The sequence below is a fragment of the Bos javanicus genome, chromosome 10 (genome assembly GCF_032452875.1).
Source record: "Bos javanicus breed banteng chromosome 10, ARS-OSU_banteng_1.0, whole genome shotgun sequence".
Taxonomy (NCBI): domain Eukaryota; kingdom Metazoa; phylum Chordata; class Mammalia; order Artiodactyla; family Bovidae; genus Bos; species Bos javanicus.
Genome location: NC_083877.1, coordinates 12,415,929 through 12,440,752, shown reverse-complemented (window position 1 = coordinate 12,440,752; position 24,824 = coordinate 12,415,929). Strand labels below are relative to the sequence as shown.

The following is a 24,824-nucleotide window of genomic DNA, read 5'->3' as shown; positions in this document are numbered from 1 at the left end:
ATCTCCTTGCAGTCCAAGGGACTCTCAAGAGTCCTCTCCAACACCACAGTTCAAAAGCATCAATTCTTTGGTGCTCAGACTTCTTTATGGTCCAATTCTCACACTGGAAAAACCATAGCTTTGATTATATGGACCTTTGCCAGCAAAGTAATGTCTCTGCTTTTTAATATGCTGTGGTGTTGGTCATAGCTTTTCTTCCAAGGAGCAAGCGTCTTTAAATTTCATGGCTGCAGTCACTATCTGCAGTGATTTCGGAGCCCAAGAAAGAAAAGTCTGTCACTGTTTCCGTTGTTTCCCCATCTATTATCTACAGGAAGTGATGGGACTGGATGCCATGATCTTAATTTTTTGAATGTTGAGTTTTAAGCCAGACTTTTCACTCTCCTCTTTCCCTTTCATTAAGAGGTTCTTAGTTCCTCTGTGTTTTCTGCCATTAAGGGTGGTGTCATCTGTGTATCTGAGGTTATTGATATTTCTCCCAGCTTGAGCTTGAGCTTGAGCTTCATCCAGCTCAGCATTTCACTTGATGTCCTCTGCATATAAGTTGAACCAGCAGGGTGACAATATACAGCCCTGATGTACTCCTTTCCCAATTTGAAACCAGTCTGTTGTTCCATGTCTGGTTCTAACTGTTGCTTCTTGACCTGCATATAGATTTCTCAGGAGGCAGGTAAGGTGGTCTGGTCCTCCCATCTCTTGAAGAATTTTCCACAGTGTGTTGTGATCCACACAGTCAAAGGTTTTGGCAAAGTCAATGAAACAGAAGTAGATGCTTTTCCAGAACTCTCTTGCTTTTTCTATGAGCCAACAGATGTTGGCAATTTGATCTCTGGTTCCTCTGATTTTTCTAAAACCAGCTTGAACATCTGGAAGTTCTCGGTTCACGTTGAAGCCTGGCTTGGAGAATTTTGAGCATTACTTTGCTAGCGTGTGAGATAAGTGCAATTGTGCGGTAGTTTGAGCATTCTTTGGCATTGCCTTTTTTTGGGACTGGAATGAAAAACTGACCTTTTCCAGTCCTGTGACCACTGTTGAGTTTTCCAAATTTGGTGGCATACTGAGTGCAGCATTTTAACAGTATCATCTTTTACGGATTTGAAATAGCTCCGCTGGAATTCCATCACCTCCACTAGCTTTGTTTGTAGTGATGCTTCTTAAGGCCCATTTGACTGTGCACTCCAGGATGTCTGGATCTAGATGAGTGATCACACCATCGTGGTTATCTGGGTCATTGAGGTTCTTAAGTATCTTACAAAATGATTTTCCCAAAGAGCTGTACTTATGCACCCTCCCCAGTAGCCACTGTTGTGTTTATTTTAGCACATGTTGTTTTCAATTAGGCTCTTTCAGAACTTTGCAAAACTGATATATAAAAAATAGTATCTTTCATTTCCTTCACCATTACTGAGTTAAACATTTTGTTGTATGTTAAATTAGTTTTATTTCCTCTTATGAACTGCCTGTATGTGATCTTTATCTACTGGGTAGAGTTTTCACATTTTAAAATCAATTTTACAAGTTGTTTATATGTAAAAAAAAAAGTTGCCAATATTTGTTACAATTTTTCACCAACCCTCCATCCCCATTTTGCTCATTCAATATGCTTTTCATCTTTCATGTTGTTTTGCATGGATATTTTTAGATATATAGAAATTTAGGCATTTTATGTGGTCAAATACATTGACCTTTTTCTTTATGATTTCTTCTATTATTTTTAAAGTTAGAAAATCCTAACCCTCCACATGTGATTTTCATAAACATTTATTTATATCTTCTATTATGACTTAACTTTTTGATATATGACTCCTAAGTCTTTTTGGGGGGATTTTTTTTTTCCTTTATATACAGTGTAAGAAGAGTGAAAGAGATTATCTGCCTCACAAATCAAGCCAATTTTCCTTGGGAACATTATTAGATAGATTTCCCATCTAATAGAAAAAAATGACTGGATAATATTTTCCTTTCCATTGATTCAAAATTCCTTTTTACCATATACATAATTTGGATATATATTATCTATTACATAATGTAATATTGTAATAATAATAATATATAATGTAAGCTATTTTTGAGCTACTTAATCTGCTCTATTAATTAGTCTATTATTAATTAGTCCTTATACTAATACTATACTATTTTAATAATATTTTTTCATAGCAGATATAGAAAATCCTCTCCCATTACTGTTTTTTCCCTCAAATTTTACTATTTATGGTTCACAATAAAATTTCAGAATACTTTAGATCACATTCTCAAAAATGTTCTATTGTCATTACTTTGGCCAGAATTCTGCTAAACATATAAATTAACTTAGCAAGAACTAATACCTTTATGATAGTCTTTTCATTCAGTTTCACAACAGTCCATTTAGTCTATTTAGGCTCCAAAGGAGTGGGATCCCTTTAGGACTTTGTGTAACTTTGACACTAGGAGTATCTCATCAATTTAGTTAGTTATAAACGAATTATCAAGCAGTGAATAAGAAAGGGATTTTAGTCCAAGATGTACCTCTGGCTAGCTGGGTGGATGTGGACCATTTCTTTGACCATCTCCAAATCTGTTTCCTCACCTATTAAATGAACAGAACATCCAGGCAGCCTGTTTCACAAGGTCATGGGAAGTGAGAGCTGCGAGCATCCAGTGAGAGGCCTGAAGTGCTACATAAACATGGTGGGGGTGGAAGGGGTTGGTGTGGCAGGCTGAAAGGCAGAAAGTGTCACTTCTGAACAGTGGGCCAAACCACTCAGAAAAGAAAGCAAGCTTTGAAACTGTGTACTTGCCTTTTCCCAAGATAAAGAATCTCACGGTCATGTTCACAAATATCCAGGAGAATCCCAAGAACTGCACTAGATTATACATGAACAGGTATCCTTTCTTCAAGCTTGTAAGAGCTGAAAAGCAAAGAAAGGCAGAAAGATGTTAAAAGTAGTAGTCACAGCAGGAGACAGGTATGTGGGGTTTACCTGGATGACTGCATCCCTCTTTCGTACGTGGGTGCCCTAAGCTTCTCAACAAATACCTGGCCCAGGCCTGCACCAACCAGGCTCTTGGTCCCATAGAAAACAGATAAGCAAAATTATAAGGAACACTGTAGTCCAAGGCATATCTTCGGTGGTCTTTTCCCTCACAGTCTTGAAGGGTTAAGTACACAGACTTAACAAATCCAAGAAGGAAAAGGAAAAGTTACATCTGGCAAAGAATAACTGACTAGCTAAGGAGGCATTATAAGGAAAGGAAATAAAGCTATATTCAGTCCTTGCTCCTGTCATCTTAATATAATCTACAGTTTCTTCTTTTTTAGAATTTTTTTAGGGCATATAGGTCAAACTACCTCAAAGAAACAGAAACTGAATTAAAAAAATCTAATATTTGACCATGTATCCATTCAACCAAACATTAAGTGAACACCTACAACATGCAAGATACTGTGAGTGGCATCACTGAGCTTCAAAGATGGTTAAGACATGATGCTCCCCTCAGAGAGTTTACAATCTAAGATCCATATTTCAGGATTGAGAATGACAGGTAATATCCTGTGAGAATTTCTAGGTAAGAAAATGACTTTAGGCTGGAGAAGCATGTATCAGGCCAAGTCTGCATGGATGAGATGGTTATCTAATCAGGGCTTTGGAAGATGGAAGAATGAGGATATAACCAAAGGCGGAAAACTGCAAACCAAGAAGAAGGAAGGAGAATAAAGGTCATTAACTTTGCAGCCTAAGGGTTTTCGAAGACATAGCCAATAATAGAATTAAGGGAAGAGTAAGGAGCTTAGACAGAGTCATGGTTGAGTCAAAGGAGTAGGGCACAGGAAAGGATAATTCTTAAGAAGAGCTTTGGAGTTCAGGTTTTGCTGCTACACATTTATTCCTACCTACATATTTTTATAGCCACATATCAGTGTTTCTATAGAGATATCCAGCATAGAAACTTGGTTGATGCTCAAATAATCATACTTGGTATGTCCAATCAAAAACAGCCTTATCTCAAGGGGTGAAAAAAGTCATACTTGTAGCAACATTTAACAAATTAAAATTTTTTTCTTCAAAACTACAAAAATGTATTACATTTCCCCATTTAAAGAACTTTATTAGGAGATTTTATGAATTTAGATAAAACTGCTAAAGCTTTTTCTAAGATCATAAAGTAATCCATACATAAGAATTTTTACGTATTTCAGAAGTTTATCCCTCTGGACACCAAAGGTGGCCTTTTTATGTCATTATCCTTCATCTCCACTAGTCCTCTCCCTTCGGCTTTTCTAAAGCAGAAAATTCCTCTAAATTAGTGGTTATTCAAAAATTTTTTAAAGCAACAAATTGTCTTTTCCATAAGAAATGTTATGGACTTCCATAAACACTTCCATAAGAAGTGTTATTCGGGACGCTAATACATAAAACACAAAAGCCAAGCTGCTCTAATTGAAGTGGACCTGCCTGCTTGGCCTACCTCTCCAAAGCATCTCTGGGAATCCCTGGGGTACCATGGTACATAGCTTGAAAACAACTGCTCTAAAATTTCCCCTTCAGTCGTGCCTGACTCTTTGCAACCCCATGGACTATACAACTATACAGTCCATGGAATTCTTTAGGCCAGAATACTGGAGTGGGTAGCCTTTCCCTTCTCCAGGGGATCTTCCCAACCCAAGGGTCGAACCCAGGTCTGCCGCATTGCAGGTGGATTCTTTACCAACTGAGCCATAAGGGAAGCCCAAGATACTGGAATGGGTAGCCTAACCCTTCTCCAGAGGATCTTCCCAACCTAGGAATCAAACCAGCGTCTCCTGCATTGCAGGCAGTTTGTCTATATCAGGGAAGCTCTTTCCCTACTTGCTGCTGCTGCTGCTGCTAAGTCACTTCAGTTGTGTCCGACTCTGTGCGACCCCACAGATGGCAGCCCACCAGGCTCCCCCGTCCCTGGGATTCTCCAGGCAAGAACACTGGAGTGGGTTGCCATTTCCTTCTCCAATGCATGAAAGTAAAAAGTGAAAGTGAAGTCGCTCAGTCGTGTCCGACTCTTCGCGACTCCATGGACTGCAGCCTACCAGGCTCCTCCATCTATGGGATTTTCCAGGCAAGAGTACTGGAGTGGGGTGCCATTGCCTTCTCTGTTTCCCTACTTATGGCATGCCAAATAAGTGCCACTAAAACTTGAAAAGTTTTTGATTTTGGACACATGAGGAACACTTATTCATTCTGCTTTTCAGCATTAGTTTTGTATAGACCTGCATGGTCCTCCAACTAGAATGGATAAGCTCTTCGAGCACAGTGCTCTGACGGATCACTGGCTCCAAAGCTCAAAGGCCTAGGACAATGCTTTCCATAAAGCATGAATTTAAGAGCTGCTGAATTTAATCTATGATACCCAGAAGGTAACACACTTAAGAGACAGACACACTTGGACAGACATAGAAGTAGAACTGAATTTTTAAAAGGTTAATGAACAGCAGGACTATACAGAATACTTTCCATCTTTAAGGCTGACAACAACAGCCCTTATGATCTCGGTTAGGAAAACAACACCAGACTGGAAGAACTGTAGTCATGGACCTATGCAGTCCTTTCCAGGTCTCTGAAGGACTTGCTGCCACCTAGCACCCTACTAGGCCAGTCCAGGAGGCTGAGGTTCTTCCATTCTGCTACACCAACCTTGGTGTACTCAGATGATGTCAGGCCCCCAACAGCAGGGAAACATTAAAAGTAAGTAACACTTTAGATGCGGGTTTGCACAGCTTAAGCATTGGGCATTAAGGATTTCTCAGAAACTCATCCACCCAATACAAGCCCTCCTGCTGCTTCACACTCATCCACACTCCCATCTCTGTCACAAGTTAACTGGTAACCACCATAGCAGTAGGGGCAACTTACTTTCAGGGGAGCCTTGGCTTTCGAGTCTGAGTTTATTTAATTGTTCTTCTTCCTAGAATTTGGACAGAAGTTTTCCAAGAACACAAGTTAGACTACTGTATGGTACAGGGAACTATATTCAATATCCTGTGATAAACCATAAGGGAAAAGAATATGAAAAAGGATGTGTATATATGTGTATAAATTAGGCACTCTGCTGTACAACAATAATGTATTTAACATTGTATTTTAATTATACTTCAGTAAAAAAATAAATTGAAAAAACAAAAAAAACACAAGTTAAAATTCCCAGATGCTTGCAGAAGCCCACATGAGAGATAAATGATCTGAGTCCTTCAAAGCCACCTCCTCCTCCAATTGTGTTCTCACTTCCTTGGGAAAAATGTCTGAACTCACGGTACTAAGGAGCCTGACTCCTTACTGGGTAGCACTGGCACTACAGAATGACCCATCCAGGGCTCACAGAATTAAACCAATCAGCTGGCTTCCAAACTACAAAGTGGGCAGCCTTAAGATCTTAGAGCTGGAAAAGACATCTAGAAAATCTGTCATGGTTGTAGAAACAAAACAGAAATTTAAGACAGGAAATAGATTGCTATTTCATTTTTTAAGACTTCGATAATTTTCTAGAAGCTAAAATCAAATCTCCAACATTAGTGTGAACTTATATTAGGATAATATAGATATAGATGGATATATATGGAAATACTTAGAGGTACATGTATATACATGGGCTGGTATACACACATATATTTCCTTGTGCTGTCAGCTGAGAGAACCTAAAAGTAATACCTCAGTAGCAATGAGCACACTTAGCACCCAGATCACCCAGATCCTGGTTTCCACTATCATCCTGCAATAAAAACAACAGGCCTGGGAATATACAAGATAAACCTGGAGCAGCTTACAGTGCCAGAAATTAAGGATGCACTTTAAAAAAAAAAAGGCCCATGATGATGGAGCTGTGTCAAAGGGACACAAGAGCCAACCACAAGAGCTTCCAGTGGCCAAAGATAGAACAATATGAGCAACAAGATATATTACCCAGTATTGGATTACAGCCCAACTGTAAACCAAATCTGTTCTGATATAAATAAATGACAATATCCATACTGATATAAATAAATGACAATAAATAAAGGAGAAAAGAAAAATCTCCCATGCAGAATTCCAAATAAAGTATACAGATACTCCACCCTAAGAATGGGAAGCATAACTTCTGGCTTGTTAAGTGTGAACTGTGCATAGAGACTTCCTTCCAAAGAAAACAGTAAAGAAAGGAGAAGAGTAACATTATAGTAGAGAAACCATACAGTGGAGAAACCTACCAAAGATTAACCACATCCAGGTGAGCTAGATGAGCTGTAGGTCATGTTGAGAGTATTAAAAGCTTGATATGACATGATAAGAATGGCACTTTACCTCTGTGGCCTTCCTACCCAAAACCCATCACCCTAAGCTAATCATGAGAAAAACATCAAACAAAACCCAACTGAGGAACAGTCTACAAAATACATGCCCAATACTTCTATAAAACCACGTCTCCAGGTCATTCAGTGAATTTATATTTTTGTCCTTATTCTATCAGATCCTGATAGATATCTGAGGTGGCCCAAATAACTTGGGTTCCTCATGACTTCTGTCTAGATCCCAGATCCTTACTGACCTTGGCTCTGAGCTCCATTTCAGCATCAGACTCGTCCAGCCAACGATCAAAGTCAGGGGCCAAGAACAGTGGGCGCTTCTCCTGCTTGGTGAGTCTCTCCCACCATTGACTCTCCTTCTTCTGCACGGTGATGTTTACCTGCCTCTGGGTCAGCTTGTAAACCGGCTAGGAGAGAAAGCAAGAACATGAGAATGCCCTTTCCCATCAAAGAAGCTGCATGGTACTTACTGCCGTTCCTTCTCAGTTCCTAAAAGTCCTGGGGCAAAGAGAACATCTAGACCAAGGGCTGGCACAAGGAAGAACGCCAAGAACAGCAATATCTTGCTCCGGTTCCCTCCCCTCCCGCTGCCCCACTGGGGACACAGGAGGAAAGCCAGACAAGAAAGGCAGATAGTCTTGATTATCTTGGTAATTAGCATGAACTCCCTACTAATTAGAAATTAGCATGAACTCCCTACTGGATCTACATCATGCCAGGCTCTACATCCAACCGCCTTCTCAAGGGCACTACTGCCTTCCAAATCTTCCCATGAAGATGATTCAATTCAAATGGTCAGTGGTTTCCAGCATTTAGAAAGGCCTGCATCAAGGCCAGAACTGTACTGTATCAGTTACAGCTTTTTTAAAAGCAGTCTTTCACTACAGAGCCTTCTCAACTAAACTCAAATTCTTAGGGGTGCTCCAGCTCATTATTTCTTTGTATGGCCTCTCTCTTTTCCTCCAAAGGAAGTCCCAGACTGCTGACTATTAAGAAACCCTTAAACCACTGCTGACTATTAAGAAACTCACAGCTGGAAAGAACCTTAGAGATCCACTTAACCCAATCCTCCATGTAACATATGAGAAAACTGAAATGCAAAGAAGTGAGGAGACTTCTTCACACCATTAATAATGACAAAGCCCAGATTCAACTCAGGTTCTCCAATTTTCCTCTTACTCTGTGGCTAACACCTGGGCTCTGTTCCAAACAAAAGTATATTCTGCTTAGGTTTATCTTCTTCTTCCCCATAAGGCTTGCCCCCCATTTCACAAAACTATAAGTATTTATTTCTTAAAATAGAAAGGGAAGGAAGGAAAGAACATACCTCTGGCTTCACAAGGTCTAAGAACTCCAGGTGAAATTCATAAACATTGTCTCCTTTGGCACCATGCCCCTGAGCTATAAAGAAATGTGGGTTGCTGTGAATTTGAGCAGAGCAATGCCATTCAAATGTTAGCTTGGTGCAGTCCTTTCAGAAGTATGAAAATATTAATGGGTCCTGCCAAGCGAGTGGGGGCTTGTGAGCAGAGCTACTCAACAGCTAGATGAAAGCTAAATCCTCGACAAAAGTTTATCTCCTTATGACTTTTTGGTGATCAGTTCCAGAATATTTAATCTTCTAATGAGGCCTCAATGATGGCCGGTATAAATAACAGATAAGCAAACAGAATACAGAAAGCAAAGCCAAAGATAACACTCTATATAAATTTAACGTTCACATTTACTTTGGCTCTGAATCCACAGCAGAGAAAAGTCAAGTAGGCGTATTCTCTTGACTGCAGTTAAGCAAAGCTGCAGGGTACATGGACCCTCTAATGTACCGTCTCAAAGAAAATTCTAAATTTAACATCTTCCAACCAGAGATGGGAGACTTTCCAGGTGACACCAGTGATAAAGAACCTGCCGGCCAGTGCAGGAAACATAAGACATGGGTTTGATCTCTGGGTCAGGAAGATCCCTGGAGGAGGGCGTGGCAACCCACTCCAGTATTCTTGCCTGGGAAGTCCCATGGACAGAGGAGCCTAGGGGGCCACAGTCCATGGGGTCACAAAGAGTTGGACACGACTGGAGCAACTTGCACACACAACCAGGGGTAGACAATGGAGCAGGTGACTGCTCCTTTAGCACATGCCAAACGGAATAAAAAAGAGAAATAACATTTTTTCAGCTCATTCCCGAGAGGACAAATGGAACAAGGAAGAAAGACCTCAGGTTGACCATCATGCCATTCCTTGCCCTGACATGGCATTTTCCCCCAAAGGCAGCAGTTGCCATGCCTAAAAGCCAGTGACTACGGGATGTCCCTGCCCTCTAACTCTTGGGATTATCTTTCCTCATCTGACCATGTGTGGAAGGACTTGCCTATTATGTGCTACAGGTAGCTATTCTCTAAGACCACAAATTCCTTAGGGTAGGACAGTCTAGAAAGCTCCACATGGCAACATACATGTTTATCATTTTAATTTCCTTCCAAATGCTGAGCTCCCTCCAAAGTCTGAGCCATTACCACCATGGCTCTCACTTGGCAAAGTAGATTCAAAAGCCAGGCTGTGCTTTCACATAAGTATATTAAGGTAGATGGAGTCTCATATAAGGCAGAAACTCTTCAATCTCCCATAACCCCAGTCACTTACTAATGATATTCCAAGGAACCAGAATAGAAAGACAGCAGGGAGAATCCCACTCCACTGGGTATCAGTGAATCCCGACCTACCCTCTCAGGCTCAGCAGAAAATCTGCTGATGAACTAAGAAGGAGATGGAGGTGAATTCACAGAATTAAAGACTCTCAGAGCTGGAAAGGCTTCAGATATCATCTAAAGTACAGTGCTTATTAAATTGGTCTGTAAGTATAACATCAGGGAGCCACAAAGTCTTGTTAAGAAAATTTCTATTGTTGGGTTTTGTTCTAATATTTTTAAAAAGAAGCATATTTTGAGTCATCTAGATAGCTACCTTATAATCAAGTAATACTTACTTGTACGAGTTCAGCGGCTGTTTGCCACTGCGTTCACAAGTGTAATGGAGTCAAATATCACTTACAGTGACCATACTTAACTCTTAACATGCTTTTCAACCTAGGGTCTGTGGCCCTAGAGGATCCTGTAGATATACGTTCAGGTGTCCTTGGATCTTCAAGTTTAAGAAACACAGATTATAACCCAACACCCTATAGGCCCACAGAAATCAATAAGTTGTCCAAAGTAGTAGCAGAATTTTAAGCTAAATCTCCTGATTTCTAACCTAGGATACCATTTTGCTATATCTCCTGCCTTTCCCAGCGGAAAGTGGGATGTTAAATTACTGAGCTCTCTGATCATACCTCAAAATAATATAATTTACCCCACGAGTATGAGAAAGGTAAACATCAATAGAGAGTGAGTAAAATAAACAGATAAAGATAAAAAGCAACCATCACAATGTCTCTTTAACTGTGTAGAGGCCTAGGAACCTTTTGCCCAGATACTGACCTTTGAAATGTAGCACATTTTCAGTGATGCTGATGGCAGGATTCTGTGGAAAAAGACCAAGAAAGCAAGAAGGACATTTTAATGAAGAGAAAAATCAAATTAAAACCAGTGGCTTACTTCCCTCCCTACATTGTTCCACCCTGGGGACTCGACCTTCCTGCCCTGTGCTTCCTCCAGAGAATATATTTGGTCATTTACTCCCATCTCTGTGGAGGGTTTCTCTGTATCTATCTGTACACATGGCAGATTGCAGGCTCCCGCAAGAAGGACCCTAAACTGCTCTGCCGTGAAGAGCAATCATATACTGAATCAGTCCATTCTGCTCATGGTCAGTGGTAGATGGTGCCGTGTGAGGTGCCATGGGGGAATACACGGATCTCTAAGACTCAGTCCCTGAGCTGTGGAGGCAGGGAATCTGGTAGGACAGATGAGTCATATCCTGTGAGAAGAAACAATATAGTATCAAGTAACATATGCTCAAGACCAAAAGAGTAGAAAAAAACAGTTAAGTGTTACGGGAGTTTAAGAAGAGAGTGAGTACAACAAGAACAGAACGGTTAGGGACAGCCTTACCAGGAGGGACACCCATACCGCATCATGAAAAACAAATTAATTCCTGTATGTTAAGTGAAGGGCTGTAGATTACAGGCAGTTGGATGAAAATGAAAACGTGCAGTCCCTGAGTCTTAGGCTCCACGCTCTCTTAACCTCTATCCAAACCAAGACTAGAAGAGATGGAAATTCTCTAAATTGTTCATTTATTCCCAGAAGTTGCTGTGTGCCTTTTAGCAACTCTTTTTTTTTTTTTCAGGGGATGAGAAACAGTTTGCATCCTAACTCCCAGATCAAAATTAACAAGCAAGCAGCAGCATATTTCCAGTGCCATAACTAGTTCATTTACTCTTCTTCTGTAGGCTCTGCTCTGTTTTCCATCTTGCATCAAAGAAAACAAACAAGACAGAGAGAAGGTGAAGGGTATGTTTATTCTAACAATGGGAGCCTAAATGCTTCACTCATAGCCAAGTGTTAGGAAAAGGGGGAGCATGAAGGCTGGGTGAGGGAGCTTTTAAGCCAAGAACCTCCCCAGTGAGAGTATAGACTTGAGGCTGAGAAGCTCACCCACAGGGGCTAATAAGCCAGATGATCTCTGTGCCAGGGAGAGGGAATTAAGGAACTTCACCAAAAAAAGTTATACGTTCAGGGGCATGGTTCCTCTATAAGGGAAGCAGGGTTTTAGTGTGAGTATTATCATGAAAGCCTGCGTTCTGGGATGTCTCAGTGGTACATTTCCTATTTAGGTCACTTCTTTGCTTATTCTGTGTTCCCCATATCCTAATTCACCTGGAAGGAAAAAGGAGTCTGCGGGGGGCTCAGTTTATTCTCCTCAGACACAAGATGTGAGCAGCCAAGGTTTAAGCTCTAGACACAGCCCAAGGCCTGCAGTTTATTAAGCATTCTGAGTCAGATTTTAGATGCTAACTCTTTCCCTGGTAGCTCAGTCAGTAAAGAAACTGCCTGCAGAGCAGGAGACCAGGGTTCAATCCTTGGGTCAGGAAGATCCCCTGGAGAAAGAAATGGCAACCTACTCCAGTATTCTTGCTTGGAGAACCCCATCGACAGAGGAACCTGGTGGGCTACAGTCCATGGGGTCGCAAGAGTCGGACACAACTTAGCAACTGAACCACCATCAACTCCTACCCAGCAGTACATGGGCACGTCAGGTTCAGCTTCTCCAAAGGTGTTGGTAATTAAGGAAGATATTTCAATTAAAAAAAATGCCAGAAACAAGCTCAAAACTGGGAAGGAAGAGACACGGAAGTGATAAAAAAAAAAAAATTAACATCTATGTCTATAAATGAGATTGGCCTATAATTTCCCTTTCTTATAACTGCATCACCAAATGAACTGGAGAATGTTCTTTCTCTTTTCTGGAAATGCAAGTATAAGTGCCGTGGTTGCCACCTGCAAGATGCCCCCCCATGATCTTCTGCCCCTGGTATTTATACTCTTGTGTAATCGCCTTCCAAATGACATCAGGAATCTGTGTAACCGATAGAACACAGTGGAAATGAACCATGTGACTTCTCACGCTAGGTCATAAAGGGCACTGCAGCTTCCTTCTGAGCTTGCTCTGGGAAAACTCAGGCACCGGGGCATGAGAACACTCAAGTAGCCCCACGTATCCTCTGTGAAGGATTAACTCATGGATAACTTGCCAATAAGGTGAGCGGCACATCCTTCAAGAGTCTACTTCAGACTCTTCAACCTGTCAACCACAAATGACATCCGAACAACCACATGAGAGATCCCAAGCCACAACACCCAGCTGAGTCTTTTCTGAAGGACTCAGAAATGGAGGCATTGACTTTTGTGTATGGCATAAGACAAGATCTTATTTTATCTTTTTGCCACTTGGATTACCAACTGTCCCAACACAATCTCCTGAATGGTTCACCCTTTCCTCCATTAATTTGTAAAGCCACCACTGCGGTTCAATAAGTTTTCACACATGGGTAAGTCTATTCTGTTCTATTGCTCTTTGTGTTTCTCATCTAAGGTTTAGTGTCACAATAATAATGTCTTACACCTGAGTAGCACGCCAGAATTCACAAAGCACTTTCAAATCTATTATCCAAGTCAAGCCTCAAAACAATCCCGTGAATTAGGTGTTATTCACATTTATTTGTATGAAGAGACTGAGGCTCATAAAGGTTAAGTTAATAATCCACGGACACCAGATATTAAGTGGAAGAGTAAGGAACCAACTCTTTCCACCAGACTCTATTAGGTAAGGTCAAGAACAGCATCCTTCCAACAGCTCCCAAACAAAGCTAAACACACAGCCCTCATACAACTGAAATGAACAAAAACCTCGAAAAATGAACAAATGCTTTAACAACTATGGTTGTTGGCACAAATCTGTCCTTCATGCTTATCCTGTAAACCAACTTTATTCTGAAAGCAACCATGCCTTAGCCCCAATGGACTTTCACTGGTGTCTTTGCTACTGCTCACCTCAAACACAGAAAACAGCTGCTGACGAAGCCTTTTTCTTCTCACCTCAGTGGTGGTTTCTCATCAGGCTCTAGCTCTACAGCTCCAAAGACGGAGGAGAGATATGAAACCCTGACAGCTCTCTGTATCTCGGGAAGGGAGCATGTCTGATGCCCTCAAACTGGCAATACTGAAACTCACTTACACATAAGCTACAGAAAGCAGGGGGCGATAGAGAACTGTCCGAAAACCCAGAACCCAGCTTAATGCAGGTACTCCACAAATGGTCTTCATTAAGCAAATAAACGAAACGCTTCATCCCAAGCCAGAATCACCAGTTCCACAGGCCATGCGTGGAGCAATTAATTGGGAAGTTTTTAAAAAGGAGCAGCCCCTGACATTCAAAAGCTGGCCTGGCATTCACAGCTAGGACACGTTACTCTGCTATTACACAAGAACAGAATACCTCGATAAAATGAGATAAAGCCATTTCATAATTCTGTGCAAGCACAGACAAAAACATGGCCACACTGCCACTCACAAAACATCAGTCACCCTGCCCCTAGGCCAAAATATGTGACTGCCACTCCTCTACCAATTAGTTTTATTCTTGTTCTAATCTCTCTTCCCTATATATGATTTATTCAGATACTCAACCATAGCATTGGTCCTGTTTTCTCACAGCATCTAATCTAAAGTGAATCCTTGCTTCCTTAGTCTATCCCCCAGTCTCCAAAGTCCAAATTCTATAATCAGCTCTAACGTTCTAATGAGCTAGCCCACAGGGTATACTCTCCCTTGCTGTTATGAGCAATAAACACAACTTGTTTAACTAGAGGTATGTTCCTGGCAGTCTCTGGTTATAGGGCATTGACTCCTACAACAAATCAGATGATCTGAAAGTCTATGCCGTCCTCTTTCCAGAAAGTTCTCCCAGTTTCAGTCTGACAAGAATACTTCATCTTATTTCTGTAAAGTGAAAGTGAAGTCACTCAGGTCCGACTCTTTGCAACCCCATGGACCGTAGCCTACCAGGCTCCTTCACCCATGGGGATTTTCCAGGCAAGAGTACTGGAGTGGGCTGCCATTTCCTTCTCCAGGGGATCTTCCCAACCCAGGGATCGAACCCGGATTTCCTGCATTGCAGACAGACGCTTTACTGTCTGAGCCACCAGCGAAGCAATAAAAGAATTAATAAACGCCACTAGGTAATTAATAAAAGAGAGGTAACAAATTCCTTTAACACCAGGGACCTGGTTTAATACTCAACCCCAAATCTATAAATAAACATACTCATGCACAGAATTTTTTGTTTGTATATAATATCCTTCCTCCTAGATAGAATACCCTTGGAAAGCTGAGTCTGTCTGACTCATTTTTGTAAACCTGTAGTATTTCACACATGGTAGGGGATTTCTTTTATGAATGATACTGACATGTTACTTTAAAACTAATGGTAGCACCAATGGATGCCTCAGAATTACAGTCGAGAAATCTAGGTAAAAAAAAACTCAACTGGGGACAAAATATTTATTTTTTTCCCTAAAAATAAAAAAGGATTTCTCTTTCCAAAAGAAAATCCCATTTTTTTCCTCCACCTTTACATTTCTTTAACTATAAGATATTCCAAACGCATACGTTCATATTTGAAAATACACCAAATACAATTAACACATATGTTCATGTTTCTTAACTAAAAGGTTTATAACTTTCAGGAAAAATTTAAGTGTGATGCTTTCATTTGCCCAACAAATTTACATTTTTTTCCCCCACCACCACCACCCTACCTCCCCTAAAAACAGCTTTTCTGTTTGTGTTTCAGAAGTACGCCAGGATATCACATCCTTATTACAACTAGAGAGGGTCTCTGAGTTTAACTGGTCTACAAAATGTTTAACAATATCTAAGAGACACTGCCACGACACAAGGTCCATACTTTTCTTATTGATTACTGTTAGAATTCTCTCTAGAAAGAGACTTTGATGCCCATCTACAAAGATTTTGCTTTTTTCCTTTTTTATTAAAACACCCTGAAGCAGAGTAGAGGAACACTGTACAAAACATTTATTCATCCTCTGAGGTAAAAGTACAATTCAGCCTGGTTTAACATATTAAATGACACAGCGTGCAGTGTCACAGCCTAAAGCATTCTGGCCAGTACTATCTTTCAATAGGAAAACAGGTTTATATTCCAGAAGCAAAGACTGAATTCAACAAACTCAAGTCTACAATCAAAGATCACCTATACCTTGCAAGACAATATGCCAGATGGGCTGACAGACTGAATATAAACGCCTGACTCAGAGGCAGAGAGAGTTAAGCCGGAGTGAAGGAGGTTATAAAGTGCCATAGATGTCAAGGAGAGCAGGCAGTAAGAATGACTATAGAAAGAACATTCCAGACTACAAACTTCAGCTCCTCAACGATGGGAATCCTGGATGGTTTTCACAGAGACAGGGGGGTACATAGGTCCTGAGATGGCCACCAATTAAGAAGCCTCAGCTTGTTCACATGCAAGTCAATGAGATCAAGCATAAATGCTCAATGTGAGTTAAGATAATTTTGAAGTTCTGCATGCAACTCAGCAAACGTGAGCCCACAGTCTTCAGAAGAGGGGGGAAATCACTCCTTCGGGGTCTTCTGGATTTTAAAATGAACAAGAATGATTTCCATCACTGAATGGCTAGGAGGTGGGTGTGCCCCCCTCCCCCCACCCGAGGCAGCGGCGGGCCTCTTGAAGGCCCGAGGGGACCGCGGGACCTCTAAGACCAGCGCTGGACGTCCAGCCACGGCCCGGCAAGCCACTGTCACACTGTATCTCCGACCCAAAGAGCTCATCCCACGCCTCGAGGGGCCTCGGCAAACCCGAATCCAGACAGCCAGGCCTCCAGGGCCAGGCTCGGGCTCCACCAGGCCGCAAACTGCGAACAAAGAGACTGCTGGGGCAGCCTCTGTTGCGCGGGGCTCACGCAGCACCCAAGGAACCTGAGCCTTCAGGGGGTCGCGCCCGGGGTCTGCCTTGATGAGGGGCAGCCCGTGCTCTGGCCTGGCAGCCCAGAGCGCACCGTGTCCTGGATCCCGTTGACGCGCTGCTGGCTCTCCGGAAAAAGGGGACGGGGGTCCCAGCGGGTCCCCAGAGCCGAGACCCGGCGCACGTCCCGCCGCCCGGCCTTTACCTGCACATCACTCAGCTCCACGCGCAGATACAGCTCGTGGTGCCGCTGAGCCCAATAGACGTGAGGCGTCAGCACCTGATTCTCCATAACCACACTGCCCAGAGCGGCTCCCTGCGCCTCGCTGTCTCAGGTAGTGCGCGGCTGGAACTGGTCAGACGAAGGCCGCAAACCCCCGAGCTCCGAAGTGCCGGCAGTCCGCAGCCTCCAGACGACCCACGCTCGCGGGCCGCGCCTGCGCAGTGGTGAGCGAGGGGCCGCGGCGCCGGCTCCCGCCTCGCGGCAAGCCGGGTGGGGGCGGGGCGGAGGCGGGATGGGGCGGGCCACAGGAGCGAGTGGCGCCGCCGCTCGCTGCGAACGCCTCGGGAGTTGGCTGGTGTGTTGTCGTTCCTCTTACCTGCTGGAGGACGGTTAAAAAATAAGCGTAAAAACTGAAAAACGCTGGAGACTCATGAAGAACCGATTAGCATAGAGAAAGGACTTGGGATTGGTGTATCTGGAAGGTTCCTCCCATTTGTCACTCATTAATTCAACATTTGTTGAGCGTCTGCTATGTGCCTGAGCTGCAAAGATAAAACACCGAAGCTTCAGGAGTAAGTCACAGTACCTGACGTCTTGAAACCCTCAGTCTATTAAAAAAAAAAAAAGCCGCAAGGAATTATAGACATAATAAGTATGATGATGGTTATAAGGGAAGCGGTGGGAAAGCGAGGAAGAGATCGGAAGAGTGTTCTAAGAGAGGAGAGTAGCCTTAAAGGCCAAAGATTTCCAACGCTATCCCATAGAACTTTACACGTAGATTATGGAAATATTCCATTCTGCGCTGTCCATAACGGTAGCCACTGCCCACATGGGGCTTTTTGACTACTCGAAATGTGGCTAAAGAGACTGATAAACTGAATTTTTTATTTCCTTTACTTCTAATTAATTTAAATTAATGGCTATTAATTAACGTCACAAATTAATGGCTATTCTATGGGACAGCGCAGGAGACTTGTATCTCTAAATCGGAAACCCAAACTAGAGAGAATACCAATTTATATCTAATTTAAACTATCGCGTCTGTATCCACTTTCAGCCCCAAGTCGGCTTGGAGCGAAGAATTCGATAGGAAGCAACATGACAACGAAAACCAGAAATCTGGGACAAAATTGAACTTTTATAATTCAATCTGTTAGTACCCATTTATTTAGCAAAGTCCTGAGCACAGGGATCCAAAGATGAAATGATGCCAGTTCTCAGAAAACATTTAGCTCAGGGAGTAGGTCATATAAAATATAGAGGGTTTCAATATGAGAAATATGCTGAGCTCTAAAAAAGGCAGGAAGGTAGGAGCTGAGGGTTGTAGAAACCAGTAGCAGACATTTGAGAGCAAATCCTTGAGAGCTGGGCTGTGAAATGTGAGGAGGAATTTGATAGAGGAAGAAGCGGAGGTAGGGCAGTAGACCCACAGGGCAGGAGTCCAAAGTTGAAGAGAGATGGAAGGTTCTGCATATTGGGCGGTGGGGGCTTCCCAGGTGGCTCAGTGGTAAAGAGTTCACCTGCTAGTGCAGGAGATGCAGGAGACTTGGGTTGCATCCCTGAGTGGAGAAGATCCCCTGGAGGGAGAAATGGTAACAGATCCCATCATTCTTGCCTGGAAAATCCTGTGGACAGAGCCTGGTGGGCTGCAGTCCGTGGGGTTGCAGAGTCAAAGGTGACTGGGGGACTGAGCACACGCACACATACTGGGGGTTAAGGGCATGGAGAAGAGAAGTTGCCCTGGGTCTCAAAAGACCCAGGGATTGGATCAGGGAAGTCTGTTTTAATAGCTGTTTGTACTTTATCCTACAGACACGGAGGAGTCAAGGAAGTTTGTTATAGGAGATTAGCAAAATCATATATGCACTGGGCAAAAAAAAAAAAAAACAAAAACAGTGAGGAGGAATTAGTAGGAGGCAAACCAATTGGAGGTGATATAATCTTCCTGTTATGACATAATGAAAACAGCAACCTTTGATAGCCTTGAATTTTAAAAATATTTTTTAAATTATGAAAGTACTTTTATTGCATTGCTTTTACTACAGTGTAGACACAATATAGGGCACATTTTAAAAACTGAGGTATAGGAACTAGGCAAATTTTAAATATTCGACTTCAGCTGAATTTTTGCATGTTTATACCTGTATAATTAATTACTATCCAGATCAAGGTCTGGAACATTTCTAACATACTACATGGTCTTTCATGTCAATAAACATTTGCCTACCCTTCCCTACACCCCAATAATTACTATCATGACTTGGATCACCGTAGCGTAGTTTTTGTCTATTCTTGAATCTCGTGTAAATAGGATCGACACATGTACACTTTGTGTCTGGTTTCTTTCATTCAACATAATGTATTTGAGATTTATCCGTGTTGTATGAATCAACAGTTCATACTTTTTTGGTTTTTGTATAGCGTTTAACTGTATAAAGTTTTCACAAATTGCCCGTTCTCCTGATGATGGACATTGCATTGTTTTCCATTTTTAGCCATGAATATTTATGTACTTGTTTTTTGTGGATATACTACTCAGTTCTCTTGGGTAAATACCTGGGAATGGAATTGCTAGGTCATAGACTATGTATGTTGAGCTTTTGTAGATACTATTAGGCAGTTTTGCAAAGAGTTTTGATCAATTTACACTTGCACAAGCAAAGTTGAAAGTTCTAGTTGCTCTCAGTCAGTCAGTTCATTCGCTCAGTCATGTCCAACTCTTTGTGACCCCATGGACCTCATCACACCAGGCTTCCCTGTCCACCACCAACTCCTGGAGCTTGCTCAAACTCATGTCCATCAAGTCGGTGATGCCATCCAACTGTCTCATCTTCTGTTGTCCTCTTCTCTTCCTTCCTTCAGTCTTTCCCTGTGTCAGGGTCTTTTCCAATGAGTCACCTCTTCGCATGAGGTGGCCGAAGTATTGGAGCTTCAGCATCAGCATCAGTCCTTCCAATGAATATTCAGGACTGATTTCTTTTAGGATTGACTGGTTTGAACTGTTGCAGTCCAAGGAACTCTCAAGAGTCTTCTCCAACACCACAGTTCAAAAGCATTAATTTTTTGGCACTCAGCTTTCTTTACAGGCCAACTGTCACATCCATTCATGACTACTGGAAAAACCATAGCTTTGACTAGATGGGCCTTTGTTGGCAAAGTAATGTCTCTGCTTTTTAATATGCTGTCTATGTTGGTCATAGATTTTCTTCCAAGGAGCAAGTGTCTTAATTTCATGGCTGCAGTCACCATCTGCAGTGATTGTGCAGCCCAAGAAAATAAAGTCTCTCACTGTTTCCATTGTTTCCCCATCTATTTGCCATGAAGTGATGGGACTGGATGCCATGTTATTAATTTTTTGAATGTTGAGTTTTAAGCCAGCTTTTTCACTCTCCTCTTTCACTTTCGACAAGAGGCTCTTTAGTTCTTCTTCACTTTCTGCCATAAGGGTGGTGTCATCTGCATATCTGAGGTTATTGATATTTCTCCCGGCAATCTTGATTCCAGCTTGTGCTTCCTCCAGCCCAGCATTTCGCATGATGAACTCTGCATGTAAGTTAAATAGGCAGGGTGACAATATACAGCCTTGACATACTCCTTTCCCAATTTAGAACCAGTCTGTTGTTCCATGTCCAGTTCTAACTGTTGCTTTTTGACCTGCATACAGATTTCTCAGGAGGCAGGTAAGGTGGTCTGGTAATCCCATCTCCTGAAGAATTTTCTACAGTTTGTTGTGATCCACAGAGTCAAAGGCTTTACCATAGTCAATAAAGCAGAAATAGATGTTGTTCTGGAACTCTCTTGCTTTTTCTAGTCGCTCTATTTCCTTGGTATTTTCAGTCTTTTAAATTTTAGTCATTCTGATAGTGATAGTAAAAGTCACTCAGTCGTGTCTGACTCTTTTCGAACCCATGGATTATACAGTCCATGGAATTCTCCAGGTCAGAGTACTGGAGTGAGTAACCGTTCCCTTCTTCAGTGGATCTTCCCAACCCAGGAATCAAACCAAAGTCTCCTGCTTTGCAGGTGGGTTCTTTACCAGCTGAGCTATCAGGAAAGCCCTGGTCATCCTGGAGGCTGTATAATAAAAATAATTTTAGTCCAGCATATCTGAACCCTGAGGTTTATCAACTGACCTCTGTCCAAGGTGAATTGAATTCAGGGCTCTTGGTAAGCAAGGAGACTGAATGTTGACATTCTGCCTCAGATGCTCCATAAGAAAAGTCCAGTGGAAGGGGACTTATCCAGATTGGTTCCACCACCACTAACCCATTGGATGACTTCTCTGGGCCTGAGCTTCCATATCCATCGAATGAGAGAGTTAGAGTCAGTGCCTGCCAATATTCTTCTCAGCTATTCCTAAAGTTTCCTGTGAGGACCACTATTGTGGGCCTCTCTCTCCATGGGAAATACAGTTAAAAAAAAAAAATAGAAATGGGGAAGGGAAAGAGTAGCATCCAGGTAAATTATAAAAGATAGCAGAGGGGGTAAAAAGGCAGAGCAGAAGTAGCCCTGCCAAGCTGAATTAGGAAGGGCTGAGGGTTTTATGATACCAGTCAAATGAAAATGCAAACGAAGCACTGTTTTTGTATTCGACTTTCCAGGTAAGCCTCCCCAGCCCTCTTTGGCCCAGGGTCACCCCTCCCTCCTCTGGCCACCAGAAGCATTTGCTGAGTGCTTTCTGTGGCTGAAGCACATGGTGGTGGTGGTGTAAGTCATGTCCGACTCTTGTGACCCCATGGACTGTAGCCTGCCAGGGTCCTCTGTCCATGGGATTCCCAAGGCAGAATACTGGAGTGGGTTGCCTTTTCCTTCTCCTGGGGCTGAAGCACAGGCTCAGTACATAAATCTGTACTCCTGCCTTTGGCAAGTCATCATCCACATTCTCCTTGTCCAGCATTTTACAGAAGTTTTTTATATCTATAAGAAACTTTGGAAAATGAACTATTGAATTTGGCTGTGCTGTGTCTCACCCAGGATCACCCAACCAGATATCCTTAACTGAAATCAAGTTACTCTATCTAGATGGCACAAAGTTGAGAGTGGAGAGAGACTGAGAGATCAGCCCAGGCATCTACTGGGGAATCTGTGCCCAACCAGTTCATATCCCTGTAACCTCTTAACAATGCCAAGAGGGTGGTGAGCATTGCAGCCAATCATTGCTGTAAAAACCATCCCCTCAACCTGTCAATCCCCAGTTCGGATGACTGTGCAGAGATGCCCCTTTCCTTGAGTGTGGGGAGTGGCCTTTCCACCCTGTTCAATTTGACCTACCTGATAAGTCTTGGCTTTCTGGGCTGCCCATATGGTTGCCAGGAAGACAGTTGGTGTGCTACCATTTATGGAAAAAATAGTGGAGTGGAGAGAAGAATACTACATTTACATATAGGCATTTGTTTATGGGCAAACTTGGGCAAACTCCAAGAGATGGTGAGAGACAGGGAGGCCTGGCGTGCTGCAGTCTATGGGGGTTGCAGAGTCGGACCCAACTTGCGACTGAACGACAATAAATTTATGTATTGTGTTGGCCAAAAAGTTTGTTTGGGCTTTTCTGTAAGCTGTTACAAAAGAATTTTTGGCCAAGTCAATATCATAAAATGGGCTTCCCAGGTGACCCAGTGGTAAAGAATCTGCCTGCAATGCAAGAGACACGAGACCAATCCCTGGATCAGGAAGATACCCTGGAGAAGAAAATGGCAACTGGCCCCAGTATCCTTGCCTGGGAAATCTCATGGATAGGGGAGCCTGGTGGGCTACAGTCCATGGGGTCGCAAAAAAGAGTCGTGCCTGACTTAGTGACTAATACACACTCGTTAAAATATTACATAAAAAGTAAATGCAAGAATCTAATAACCTCAGTTTCTTGTGGGGAGGGAAACAGTGACTGAAAGACCAGCATAGGAGGATATTTCTACTATATATGCTTTTATTCAAAAAACTAAATATGAAAATTAACTGAAAAGGCTCCTTTTTGTTATGGCAGCTTGGTTTGTACTGTCTCCAAAAAGGTGCAAAATATAGAGGAAGTGGAAAAACAAACTCTAACCCATGGGATATGATGTAGTCAGCTGCTATTACCTGCTTATGATCTGTTTCCTCAACTAGATCAGAGGTCCCCAGCCTTTTTGGTACCAGGGATGGATTTCATGGAAGACAGTTTTTCCACAGACAGGGCAGATGGTTTGGGGATGATTCGATTGCATTACATTTATTGTGCCCTTTATTTCTAATCTAATGCTGCTGATTTGACAGGAGGTACCAGTCCACGGTCCAGAGGTTGGGGAACCCCTGAACTAGGTTGTAAGCCTCCCTGCAGCACAGATTGTCTCCTCTTGGTATCCTACAGCATCTAGTACAATGTTTTAAAAAGTAAATGCTTAAAATGTGCATGTTGATGATAATGCCCAGTGCTAGAAAAGTTTCAGTGAAATTGCCACACTCATGCTGAGTGTAGCTAAGGGCAGTGTGAATTCGTGGCATCATTTTGAAAAGCAATTTTGCAAGAAGTAGCAAGAAAAATGGAGATGTTTATGCTGGTTGGCTTTGTAATTCCCCTTTGGAGATTTTATTCTAAGACAATAATTTCAAGGAAGAAAGATGTATATATGAAGATGTTTACAATGTTACATAGAAAAACACTGGGACTTAAGAATGACCAAATGAATTGTGGTATGAGAATTCAGTAGAAAAACTATACAGCTGTGCAAAATAATAAGACACTAGCAGTATTGAAAATATTTATGATAAAAGATACAAAAATTTTGATTACAACTTTATATAGTGGTAAGATACTAGGGAGTAACTTGTATTTTTCTTTTCTTCCTTTTTAACCCTTGATCCTTCCCAATAGAGGGACACAGAGTCGGATACGACTGAAGCGACTTAGCAGCAGCAGCAGCAGCAGCATGAGGCAACCATTGTTTTCTGGGAGTTGTGACTTTGGGGTTAGAAAACAAAGACAGATTCTTCTCTTTTAACCTCAGTTGAATATTCAAGACAGAAAATATTTGGAGCAATATGCAGACTAAATAAAAATTGTCCAGGCACTCTTTCTGCCCCCTTCTAATGTCTATATCAGAAGCTTTCTCTATCTCTTTTATACTTTAAAACTTTATTTTAAAATTTCCAAGTATAAGAGGGAGGAGAATGTTTACAGATGAGAGAAATAAAAAGAGAGGCCTGATATTAATCTGTTAGTAAGGAAAGGATCCAGGATGGGAACCCAAGACTGCCTGACTCCAGAAATTCGGGCTCTGACCCATGAATACCTGAGCAAAAGTACCACTGCCTGAAGATCATGGACTGGTAGATGCAGAAGAACTGGGAGACAGGTTGGTCTCTGATGAGGCCCAGTGTGAAAAGGTGTCAGATTTTCTAAAAATGAGGTCAGAACTGCTGGTGTATCTGACTCTTTGTGACCCCCTGGACTGCAGCCTGCCCGGTTTCTCTGTCTGTGGAATTTTCCAGGCAAGAATACTGGAGTGGGCTGCTATTTCAGGGGCTCTTTCTGACTCAGGGAAGAATCTACTTCAGGGGAAATAGTTTATTACCTACTTCAGGGTCCTTCCAGGAATTGAACCCTTGTCTCCTGCATTGCCAGCAGATTCTTCACCACTGAGCTGCCTGGGAAGCCCAGAATTGTATGAGGATCTGATTAGCTCAAACAGGCATGGATTTCAAGATGCAGTCCAGAGACTTCCCTAGTGGCCCAGTGGTTAAGAATCCACTTTACAATGTAGGGGACATAGGTTCTATCCCTCTTCTGGGACTAAGATCCTATAAAAGAGGCAAGAGGGGCTACTGAACCCCTGTGCTCCTGAACCACAACTAGAAAGAAGGCTACAGGCCACAAGGGGAAAAAAAAAATCCTCCAGGC

At 42.3% G+C, this 24,824-nt stretch overlaps 1 protein-coding gene across 1 annotated transcript in view; it reads right to left on the bottom strand.

Annotated features, from left to right (window-relative positions):
* Positions 1-17,224, bottom strand: part of HACD3 (3-hydroxyacyl-CoA dehydratase 3) — a 30,006-nt gene extending 12,782 nt beyond the window's left edge. Inside the window, exons 1-6 of the mRNA XM_061430117.1 lie at positions 16,934-17,224; positions 10,764-10,806; positions 8,619-8,692; positions 7,534-7,698; positions 5,868-5,919; positions 2,781-2,891 (exon numbers count right to left, since the gene is read on the bottom strand). Coding sequence (XP_061286101.1) covers positions 2,781-2,891; positions 5,868-5,919; positions 7,534-7,698; positions 8,619-8,692; positions 10,764-10,806; positions 16,934-17,020 — 532 coding nt within the window. The 5' untranslated portion in view covers positions 17,021-17,224. The remainder of the gene's footprint in view (positions 1-2,780; positions 2,892-5,867; positions 5,920-7,533; positions 7,699-8,618; positions 8,693-10,763; positions 10,807-16,933) is intronic.
* Positions 17,225-24,824: the final 7,600 nt, after the last annotated feature.